The 12,757-nt window shown below is 40.7% G+C and overlaps 1 protein-coding gene across 1 annotated transcript in view; it reads left to right on the top strand.

Moving 5' to 3' along the window:
- The window catches only part of syd (JNK-interacting protein syd), a 466,678-nt gene that overhangs the window by 128,626 nt on the left and 325,295 nt on the right, over positions 1-12,757 (top strand). Inside the window, exons 7-8 of the mRNA XM_080274254.1 lie at positions 75-201; positions 1,465-1,556. Coding sequence (XP_080130380.1) covers positions 75-201; positions 1,465-1,556 — 219 coding nt within the window. The remainder of the gene's footprint in view (positions 1-74; positions 202-1,464; positions 1,557-12,757) is intronic.

Raw genomic sequence — 12,757 nt, forward strand, 5'->3', positions numbered from 1 at the left:
TGTACTGTGGGAGAGTGTGGCGTTATATGTGAATTCGGATTGATGACTGCACTAATTTTGTACTTAACTGTCAGAGGGAGGGTGGGTGGAAGGCTTCAGTGGTGGAGGGGAAGATGTATCGTCACCTGAGTTGGACATGGATGACCTCTCACCCGACACCCGCAGTATTTCCCAACCACGCCCCACCACCACCACACACAAGTGAGTACATGCACATTACTTACTTGAACATAACTGGTGTAGTCTATTCCATGGTGTATCATACACTGTCTCACTCATTTATGCTTTCCATGTCTATCACACATCTCTTGCACTCATAATTCCATCAGTTCAGTGATGAATTTTTCTGTATTTTTGCTCTTCAGATAATTATATTCATTCATTCATTCACTATCTACTCCTGTGTTGCCCCATGAGAAGCATAGCATTTTGTGCAGAAGGGAATAGTGAAGGGTATATTTAGTCCTTCCAGTCTGAAAAGCCTGTCCTGAGAAATTAATGAATAAACCAATAAAAATAGGTCTTCTCATAATGTGGGTTAACTTCACACACTTTAACATCATCATCATCATCATCATCCGGACCTCCTTTCCCATGCTAAGGCAGGGTGTTGAGTAGCAATGTCCAGACACCCCAAGTTTGCCAAGTCCAATGGACCACACTTCCATTCACTCATTATTCAGGCCCCCGGAATCCTTGGTATGTCTGGCTCTGTAACATGCTTGCTTAAAATTTTTCAGACATTAACATGCCCCTCCCTACATACTAACAGTCCCCCCCTTCTCTCTCTCTCTCAGCAGATTTCATTCATTACATAACTTTATAAAATATCCTACCAAACAAAACCTATATTTAACTAATGTTGTTTTTATTGGTTTTGTGGATATGGTAGACCCAGACTCATCTGGACATGAATCTAGTAAACTGCAGTCTGTAATTACCTTATTCCTGCATTCCATGTCCTTTCAGGGAGTGGAGGAGGAGTTTAGGGACCTTCGTATATTTTGTATCTGTAGCTGCCCCATTATATTGGCAGCACCATATAAAAGAGTCTCCTTCCAGAATTTAGCTAAATTAAACTAGCTCACCAGTAACACTTTCCCATTCTTTAGATGTCACTTTATGACCAGAATGTTTTCTTTGTGACTGTTCTTTGGATGCTAGATATCTAAGTGAAAATTATTTATCATAAGTCTCATTGTGTGTCTGATTTGGATGCCATATTATGTCAGAAATGTTTTTGTGTAACCATTCTTTGGATGCCTGATATTATCCAAGTGAAAAATATTTGTCATAAATCACGTGTATTTGATTGATATGAATATTTATGTGGTGTTGGCATTTGGCAACCCAAGCCACATGCCACTTCTCACATGAAACCGGCTCTTCAGCCACCAGAGAAACAGGGAAACGTTAATTGAACCTAATTAAACCTACCCTAACCTATTTTGGTGTGTGGTGCAGGGAGGAGCGTACAGGCAACACCCTCTATCAGGAGCTTCAGTTCTTGGAGCCAGACGCGTTGGTGGAGTTGGACGAATGTGCTGAAATCACCGGTATGTGCCATGCTCACCAGTTAATCCTCACATAGTAACATAAGTGCATATGGCCCAGATGAAAAGTTCCTGTGCCACTTTATTACATGATATAGACGAAGTTATGAGAGCAATTTTTTTTTTTATACTCAGTTTCACTCTTTCGTATTAATCATTACTGTATCATAGGACATGATAGGGGGGGATTCTGTCTGGAACTTATTTCGTATGTTGACCTCAGATTTTGGATTATTCTAGTTATTCCCAGATTATTTTATTCAACATTGGAAAGACCTCTTGTGCTGAAGGGATGTGTGAATGCTGTATAGCTGTATATAGCTAACAGTTACCATGCATTTTGAAATCTCCTGAGCTTCGTTAAGTTAGCAAAAATAAAATAGAAAGAGATGTCATCATACTGAAAAGAATTAACATAGGATATTGGGGTATGAAAATGAATGAATGATTTTTAATGGTTTGTCTTGACATCAACTTAACTTCAGTATACAGCTGAGTCTTCTAATCTGCAGCAATATGGTTCTGGACCACTGCCGTGCTTTAGAAATTCTGTGGTTTGTGAATAACATAACATATGGGAAAAATTACTTATAGTTTTGGCCTCAACTAATTTGCCACATATCACCCTACCTACACCCAACTAGTCACCAGTGAACACTAGCACACACTCAGATAATTATTCTTTGCAAGTATTACTGGGAATAAAGAATATTAAAAATTAAATAAACAATATTAAAGGGTCTTACCTGACTTGACTGGTGACAGTACCTAAGTGGAAGGGGTGGGGTGGGGGATCTGAGGCTAGAGGCAAACTGGAGCCTCTCAGCATGAGGTGAGTGTGGTGGTGCCTCATGCTGCTGATGCCTCAACCTCACTTCTTACTCCTTAGCCTCCCTCAGGAACCCCTCGAAGTCTGCAGCTATTCTTGCCTTTTTCTCTTCATTATTGATGTATCTAGGGAACTGATAAGAGATCGAGCTGGCTGGATGAATGTTGTGAGGAGAAGTGCATGATGAGGGATTTGGCACCCATTTTTTAACGTGGCAGCATCCGGATTGACTCTATTGGATACGTGTATGTGAAGCTTCAGAACGTGGTGAATATTTCTGGCGTATCCGAAAGAGCCAGGATTCCGGGGGCTTGAATGATGAGTGAATGGAAGCGTGGCCCATTGCATTGGGCAAATTTGGGCTGTCTGGACATTGCTACTTCTCACCCTGCTCTAAGGTGGGAAAGAAGGTGTGGATGGTGATGATCAATGTGTCAAGTAATATCCATTTTCTGATCATATTTAAGTGTTGGCTTTTTTTTCTGTCCCTTTTGCGACAAAGTCTTAGGCCTGTTGTGGTCTGGCATCGCATCACGCTGGAAAGGCAAGTAAGGGAACAGCAAAAAAGGGGGCCAGGTAGTCCTCAGAAACTGTGCTCGTGGCCACTTTCGCAGCGGGTGGTGCAAGAATAAACAGTGGAGGGAAACAGTGCGCGCACTTGCCGCCAGGGAAGGGTTATGATTGGCTTCTCATAGCTAGTCATGCTTGCCTGTGAATGGCTGATGGTTGCGGCTTGTGGCACAGACACATACCATGGAACTCTCAACAGAAATGTGTCACTTTGGTGTCAAAAGTCTGCTCTTTAAGCATATTGCCTTGGTTTCTGCTACATTCGGTTCTGAGCGGGAACCTTGCCGTGGATTAGAATACAAAGCTAGTGAATCAAACGGGAGCGCGGGAAAGACTAGGTTGAGCCAGGGTTGCCAGATTTTTGTGACCAAAAGTAGCGGTAACAAGCCTCAGAAGCAGTGAATTTCGGTATAAAGTAGCCCAACATAATTATGTACAGTATATATACATATCTATCAATATATCTATCTACAGTATCTCTCTCTCTCTCTCTCTCTCCACGAGTATATACATACAGACGCAAATACAGGTTACCAGTTGAACGCTGCTCCATTAATGCTCCTGTAAGGTTGTTCGAAGTTATGTAAGCCTAAAGTTAATTAACACGGAACTCCTTACTTACTGCATTAACTAAATTTACTTCTCTTTTCTTTAAATCATGTCATTTCTTTTACATTTGCGGAACTAAGCTGTTTTATTCTTCACAAAACATAACTCTTACTGTTGGACTTAGTCATTTTTTCAACTTAACAAAAGTATTTTAGGAACTAAAGGAAAGTGTTTTCTTGCACCTCATTATAATTACATATTTAAATAATTATTCAGTAAGGCTCCACGACCATGTCTTCGCAGCTGAAGATGACCAAGGTCTGCTTCTGCATCCACGAGTCGTGGATGAAGAAAACACGACTGACTGGGGTGGTAATCTCATACGTTCAGTTTGAATTAAATAGTCAGTCAGGGATTAATGCAAGAGTGCGAGAAATTTAAAGAGGAATGATATGATAAATTATAATTCATTATCTTTTTGTGTCTTCAAAAGGTAATTATATTAGGCAATATTTTTAATGATACATAATCACTAATCAGCCTTTGACTTTCGTCTCATTAGTAGCCCAAGTTAGCCCAACTTACTTTTTACAGTAGCCCCAAAAGTCGCAAGTAGCTAAATTCAAAACTTAGTAGTGCAGGGCTTCCAAAAGTAGCCCAATTTGCTACTTGGAGCCCAAGCTGGCTTTGATGGGTGGCTGCACCATCATCCTTGGCGCGGCGATCGCAATTCCAGACAAGTGCCTATTGACTTGCGTTGAGGAAAGCTGGACCGACCGCGCTCGTGTGATCGTGTGAGCCAGAGCAATCATTTAGAGAGCCAAGGGTACTAAAGAAGATCGATTGTATACGTGAAATATCGCATACAGAGTGCATCAGATAGCGAGGGATTACTGTATATATATATACAGTAGACTCGCACAGTGCGTGTCATCGCAGTGCGCGATTCGCCTTGTGCACGAGTGACCAAAAATCATAACCAAAAACACTTCAATGTGCGAGTTTACCACATAGAACGCGAGGCAGAGGCAAGGAGTGGCTCAAAAATGCCATTTTCTATTAGTGCGTGACCACCCCTCACACTGTGCGTCACGTGTTGTCATGTTGATGCGTGATGGAAGGCAGGACTGAGCTGTGTATGTCAAACATTAGCAAGATCCTTGCTGCCGTGGATAAGCTCAAGGAACAGGTGAAGGAACAGGAAGTGAGCAACCTAAGAACGGAGGAACTTCTGGTTGGTATCGACAAACTCTTCCGTTTCTACACAGGCAGGCACAGGGAAGAAATAAACAGAAGACAGACGCTCATAACAAGCTACACGCAGCGGGCTTAAGTTGATGAAATTGCAGAACCATCGACATCGTCTGCTCCTGTTCCTGTTGAGGATGAAGAGGATGCAGTGTCAGAAGTGTCAGCATTGGACTTTGAAGGGTTTATGGCCAAAGTGAGTGACTTTGATGCTTCTGGGGAAGGTGCTCAAGAGGAGTCTGTGGAGGGAAGTGTTGGTGCGATGGGAGGTGCGGTGGGGAGTGCGGCGCTGTAAGTGTTGCCGTGCCTCGGAACCCCTGTTATTTAAGGTCATCAGGCCTGTTGTCTACTGTTGTCAAGGTGACTACCCATATTTTGTTATTGTAGCTATAGCTTTAGTACAATATCTGAAACATGACCTTTATTATGTCTCTAAGGGCCAAAAAATGTCCAGGTATGAGGGGGTACCGCCCATATGTAATTATTCCCATAAGATTATGTATTTCTAGTACACGAATTCCCAGTGCGCGAGCTCGTGCACCGCCCAATCTCTCGCGCACTGTGGAAGTCCACTGTATATATATATATATATATATACAGGAAACTTGCCCAGAACACGTTCTCGCTGAACGTGCTCACAATTATACACGGTTAGTGCTGGGATATATATAAGATAACGTAAGATTAAAGAACCATTACGAAAACTATATATTTACGCAAGAGAGGCCTTTGATAGGCCAAATCCTCGAACATCAGCTCAGCACGCACGGTTTGTTTTGATCACGTGATGTGATTCGCTGTACTGCTTTTCCTCAGTGCTGTATTTGTAAGTTAAATATTTACAGTACTGTTCTGGTAAGTTTATGTGCAAGTTAAAGTATTATTAAATAACATTCAAACAAGAAATAAAGTCTTATAACCAGTTTTCTGATAGGCGTTAGAATATTACCTTTTTTATTTGTTTGTTAAATATTTGCTGTACTGCTTTTCCACAGTACTGTATTTGTAAGTTAAGTATTTACTATTGTGGTATGCACTTGTAAGTTAAAGCACGTAAAGAAAGTTAAAGCATTAAATAAAGCCTTGTAACCAGTTATAGATTACACATGATCGATAGTTCCAAGACAATTCGCCATCATGTCAATTCCCTGTCAAAACATGAACGATTCCCCATCAGGACAATTCGCACCCTGTATGATTCCCCGTCATTTTATAGATATATTAATTAATCAGTATTTTTATAAATATACTTATTATTAATTAATCAATACTTTAATAACTATATTTCAGGGGGATTCATCAAAGTTTATGTTGTCTTGTTATTGTTGTGACGGCAAACTGGCTTGACAGCGAATAGCCCAGAAACCATTTTGCTCCCTAGACTCCCTAAACGTGGTATTTTGATGTTATCTGCCATTGGTAATCCATATGAAGCACTTTAAGTGGTTAGACGGTTTATTTAATGTTATAACTTACAAATACAGTACTGCACAGCAAAACTTCGACATATGAATACGTAAACACAAGGCAACATTCCGACGCCGACTGGTTTCGGCATCGGAATGTTGCCTTGTGTTTAGGTATTTCTTTGTTGAAGTTTTGCTGTGCAGTACTGTATTTGTAAGTTATAACATTAAATAAACCTTCTAATCACTTAAAGTGCTTCATATTGATTACCAATGGCAGATAACAGCAAAAGACCATGTTTAGGAGATCTAGGGAGCAAAATAAGGAGTAGTTAAAACTTAAGCGGTTTCGCGCCAAACGCGCCATGTTAGGAACGAAACCCACGCGTTGGGGGTGAGCTTGCTGTATATATATTTATATCCAAGGGGTGGTTGGGGTTTATTGCTCACGTAATGCCACTCAGGGATGAGTGAGGTTGGTCACTCTCATCTTAAATGTCGGGACCAACGCCTGGCCCTGGGCTCCTGCGCTCCTCATGGCGTAGGATTGGATGATGGATGGATGGATATATATACATATACAGGTAAGCCCTTAATTCACGCGAGGGTTACGTTCCCAGACCCTTTGCGTATGTGGTAAATTCGCGTATATGTTCTGCCCTTGTGTGCCCATAATTACGCATGTCTACTAGGTATATTACATCTGAATAATACTGTTTATGCACTACATACACCTTATAAACTAGCATAAAGTATGAAACACAACAACAATGTAAGAAATTTAACACTGAAACCTGACAAGCACAGGCGTAGATGGAGACACTTCAGCAGTCTGGTGCACAAGCCCTCACTGCCTCCCATATGCTACATTTTGCCTTCTTTATTGTCCAAACAGTTGACTTATTCACCCCAAACACACGGTTCCAAGCCAGTTCACAGGCGTAGGTGGAGACACTTCAGCACAATCTGGTGCACTAGCCCTCACTGCCACCCGTATGCTATGTTCTGCCTTCTTTATTGTAAGAACAGTTGACTCACCCCAAACACACAGTTCCAAGACAATTCACCACGAAGTCAACACCATCAAAACTTGGACGATTTCCTGTCATTGTATAAATATACTTATTATTGATTAATTAATACTTTAATAACTAATTTTCAGGGGGATTTTATAACTCATATAAGTAAAAAACTAGTGTACTGTACTTGCTAAATAAACTGGTATGTAAATAAATGACAGGGAATCGTCCTGACGGAGAATTGTTGCCGACATTCCTCCCTTAAGTTTGTCCAACACTTTAACTTTCTCTGTCAGCAACATCACTTTACTAGTTCGTTTTGGTGCGTTACCACATGCATCACTAGCACTATGCTTAGGCCCCATGTTGGCAGACAAGGCAAGCAATCACTGGAAGGCAGAAAAATAAGCCACAAATAACAATTCGCGTGTCACTCATGGTTCGACTGTCGGATTCAAACTGACTGTGTGGTGCGTGGTAGACCGACCTCCCCCCACACACACACACATACATACATATATGTATGCACACGGGCAGCAGGTAGGCATTTTTATATTTTATTTATTTTTCTTGTATATTAAAATTATTTATTTGAATACTATGATTTTATGTTTTAATTATTGTACGAAAAATTCGTGGATAACCGAAATCACGTGAAAAAAAGTTCCCATGAATTAAGGGCTTACCTGTATATATATATATATAAGAAACAAAAATTTCTGCTGTGAGGCTAATACAGTAGGTGAGTAATGACTTGATATTGGTCATATGATGACATCTAGAGATTTTGTTTTTTTTTCCAGCTACTCTCCTCATGTATCTCTTCCCACCTGTTCATGCTGTATATTTTGAGGCAGGCCCTCCCCCTTCCGCTTAAACAATGCCCCTGTTTACAGTATCGCAGACCTTGTCCAAAAAATTGGCTTACTTTTACTTACGTGTATAATCTTTTATCTCATAATGCTGAAAAATGTCTGACGAAAATAAAAATTTAGCATTTTTTCATCATCTGACGAAAACCTTTGAAATTCATTGCATGATTGTTAAACCCTGAGAGATAATGACTTTACATTGGATATAATTATAATTTAACATATTCCCTTTCATTTCAAGGAAATACAACTAGTTTCTGACATCATTAAATAACTGCTGTTATTTGTGCACCATAGGTAGTTGGGATTTCCTAATGCCACAGTTTTTGAGTTAACCCTTAACTATGAGAGGTTGTTTCTAATTTGAATAAAATAATCTGGTGGGAGCTCGAGTAAAATAAATATCATCGTAGTGGAGTGGTAAGTGTTGTGATGGTTAATCACTTCCCCCCCCCCCCCACATCCAGACAATTTTATTGAATGTGGGAAAAATCTCTTCTACTGAAAGGGTTAATGAAGACTGTTAACCCTTCAGTTCAAAGCCTTCCCTAAGCTGAATAAATTGTCTCCCAGTAGCAGGAATGGAAAGAATATCATCAAATGAAAGGGTTAAGTGCAGGGAGAAAGTCATGGATAGTGTTGTAATGGTTGAAGCTAGATTGTCTTGCTTATTGTTCAATTTTTGTGAAGTACTAGAATGGTGTGGTGCTTTGCTCTTGTGTGCTATTGTTGATGTTTTGTTGATACTGTGAATGGGATGCAAGGTAGTTAGTTAGTGGTTTAGCTGTGATCACGCAAGTCGCCTCTCTTTTTTTAAGTTGGAAATATAGTTTTGGAGATTCAGATGATGATGGTGGTGGTGGTGGTGGTGGTAGTAGTAGTTAAGTGTTGTGATAGGTAATGTAGGGTTTGTTTGCCCTTGTTTAGGCTTGCTTAGTTTAGTTATGGCTTACAGGATGGACCTAAGAATTTAGAAGAATTGAATGTTGAGTACATTAAACTATGGAGTGTTGATAGCTGAGCAGTCTCATTTCAGAATATTTTAATGCATGGCGTCTTGTATTGTACGTTAATTACATTTGCAATATTGCATGGATGTAAAATTAGGAAGGCTATACATAAATAGTTATGCTTGTGAAGTGGATCCAGGATTTAGAGGGCTTGAATAACATGTGAATGGCAGTGTGGCCCATTTCACTTGGTAAAGTGTTGATAGTTCTCTTGCATTATTTCTGGATCCTCATGTGTAAGGATAGAGCGGCGTGGGGACTCTGCTGTAGTCATTCCCAGGAGGGAGCAAGGCACCAGTGAGATAGATAAAACTTAGGACTTCTGTTTCTGCCAGGCTATTATGGTGTACTGTACTGTGTAAAAAGTCAGGTTGAAGTGATGAAAGTGCAGTATTGGTAAGGTTTTGTTAGAAAGAAATATACATTGGATTGTGATTTTCGATGTATGATACAGAAGACAGGATGAAATTCATGCTGGGTGTAGATTGGAAGAGAAATGCTGGAGGAGGTTTATAGTTTTAGGTATTTGAGGAGATGTTGTGTTAATATGACAAGATGGGTTGTGAGATGACAAGGTGGATCACTTGAGCATGGAATACTAAAGGGGGAATTTGGCATCATAGAAGGATAGAATGGATAGTTTACCAATGGTGGAATGTGGCATCACTGAGGGATAGAATAGTTAGTTTGGAGTTGAAGAAGACACTTTGTATATATCTGTTACTTTCAGCATTCTTGTATAGTACTGAAGTGAAACCTAATCAGTGAATTTTAATATATCTTTTCTTTCCAACGTTTTTGTATAGAAATAAAGTCAAACCTGATCAGTGAATGACAAGACTTATTGGGGCTAGAAGCTGGGGAAATTATTGGCACTTTTTTTGAAACAGCTGCTGGATGATGTAAATAATAAAAGAAATATATGAGTAATTTGAGATGGAAGAAAGGGCTGTAGGAGTGAGATGTAGATTTAATGGCTGAATAGAGAAGAGAGATGTCATGCACATATCCTAAGAATGCACATAGATTGGGTGCTAATGAGTGTATGGAAGTGGGACTGGAGTAATGTTGGAAGAAGATAAATGTCATGTGGAAAGAGAGCGAAACTGTACAAAGATGAGAGAGAAGTAAGGGGAAGAAGAGTGATGGAGAGTGAGAGAGAAAATGGTATGTAAGGACAAGTAGCCTGAGATGGTTTTGTATTACCGATAGCCAGCCCGTCAGGGTACACAGGAGATAAGTGTTGGAGATGTTGTTGGTGATGAATTGTGTAGAGTTATGTTTTGGGTATTGATGATGATGATGTATTGATTTGGTTCAGTTTTGGTATGTACTGTATAAGCTATACTTCGAAGAATTTTTAAATTTTGCATGATAGGTGAAATGCTGAAGCATGGGGGATAGATAGTAGTAGAATGGAAGTGGAAGATGTGCAAATTGGCCTGGGAGGAAGGTAGAGTCCCGAATGATTGGAAATCAGGTATAATTATTCCCCTGTACAAAGGAAAAGGGGAAGAAGAAGTATGTGGTAATCACAGGGGCTTTTGTCTTCTTAACGTACTAGGAAAAGTGTATCATAGGATACTAATTGACAGAGTTAGGGAAATAACAGAGGAATTAGTTGGAAAAGAACAGGGAGGCTTTAGGAAGGGAAGAGGTTGTGTAGATCAGATATTCATTCTTAGATCTTTAGTGGAAATGTTTCTAGAGAAGGGAAAGAAGTTGTATACGGCCTTCATGGATTTGGAGAAAGCACATGATTGGGTGGATAGACAAGGATTGCAGAGATTATTAAGAATATATGGAGTAGATGGGAACTTGTTGAATGCCGTGAAGAGTATGTATGACGGTGCTAAGGCAGCAGTTCTTGTGGATAGTGAATTGAGTGAATTTTTCTGTTTGAAGGTTGGATTGAAACAGGGATGTGTCATGTCTACATGGTTGTTCAGCCTGTATATGGATGGGGTCATAAAAGAGATACAAGGTAGGGCAGTGGATGTTGGAGCAGCCCTGGTGAGAGAGGGCAGTGTTTGGAAACTCACTGTACTGTTGTTTGCAGATGATACTGTGTTGTTAAGTGAAGACGAAGGGGAGCTGCAAGGCTTGGTGGATGAGTTTGGGAGAGTGAGTAAAAAACAGAATCTGAATGTGAATGTAGGGAGGAGTAAAGTTATGGTCTTTGAGAGAGGTGAAGTCAGTGAATGTACATCGAGGTTGGATGAGGAGGAAATGGAAAAAGTGAGTGCGTTTAAATACTTCGGTAGTGTGATGAGTAAGGATGGAAGTTTAGAGGGTGAAATGCTTGAATGGGTACAACAAGGAAGAAAGGTTGCTGGTTCCTTGAAAGCAGTGATAAGAAACAGGGAAGTGAGCATGGAAGTGTAAAAGTTACTGCATGACAGTATTGTGATACCAGCTCTAATGTTTGGAAGTGAAGCTTGGACATTGTTGGAGGGACAGAAGTTAAGAGCGAGAGCTGTGGAAGTGAGTTATTTGAGAGGAGCCTGTGGAGTCACATGGAGAGACAGATTGACAAATGAGGAAGTGAAGGAGCATTGTAGTGTGGATGTGGATGTGGTAGGAAGTGTTAGGAGAAACACATTGAGGTGGTTTGGCCATGTGGAGAGGATGGAGAGAGAGACTAACAAGGAGAGTGTATGTGAGTGAGGTGGAGGGGGGGGGGAGAGGGAGGGCGAGGCTAAGGATGAGATGGAGGGATGGAGTGGAGAGGTATATGAGAGATGTGGTTTGACCTGGGAACGGGGCAGTGAATTGGTTGGGGAAAGGGCGACATGGAGGAGATTTGTTTGTGGCCACCCCTTATGGGATTAAGGCATCTGGCAATAGATAGATAGGTTAATGAATGTTGGATCCATTTCATAGGGGCCCTGGCATTTGGCATTTTGTTGGATGAAACAGTTCAGTCTGTCCAAGCATGTGGTGGGAATGTGGAAGTTTGGAAGATTCACTTATCATACTAGTGTGCTAAATAACAGTGATAGGTCAGACAATGAGATTTCTTATCGCGTCAGCTTGACCCATGGGGTTATGAAGTCACTCACCTTGAGTACTGTATTTGGTGTTGCCATAATTTGTGTAGAAGAACAAAAATTTCAAATCTTCAAGACACTGGTGCTCCTTATGTTGGAGTATGGCTGTGAGATGTGAACAGTAAGCAATGACTTGAAGTGGCAAATTGACTCTTTGGTACTAAGTGCCTTAGTAGTACTGTATCATGGAATATTACTGGTATGGCTGGGTACGTAACAAGTGACTGCTTCATGAAACTGAACTGAGGCTTGTTGCCTACATTCATGAAGATGATGATGATGATGATGATGGCGTGTTGATTGCAGTGTGTTAATTGTAGTGCTGGGTCAGTACTAGTGGTACTGTCAGTAATTTGAACCATTTTCTTAGCTTGGTGGTAAGCTGTAGTTTTTGGTGAAGAAATGAAAACTTGGAAGATGACCACATGACAGCAGTGGCACACTGGCCTTCTGGATCTTTGTCCATCCATCCATCCATCGTCCAATTCTATGTCGCCCCATGAGGAGCGTAGGAGCCTGGGGCTAGGCAAGTTGGTCCTGACATTTAAAACTGAGAGTGACCAGCCTCACTCATCTTTGAGTGGCCTTATGTGAGCAGTAAACCCCAACCGTCCCTTGGATATCAACCTGCACAGGCTCAATCCAATTGGA

Source organism: Coenobita brevimanus, chromosome 57 (genome assembly GCF_032717465.1).
Source record: "Coenobita brevimanus isolate Jiangsu-jjx chromosome 57, ASM3271746v2, whole genome shotgun sequence".
NCBI lineage: Eukaryota > Metazoa > Arthropoda > Malacostraca > Decapoda > Coenobitidae > Coenobita > Coenobita brevimanus.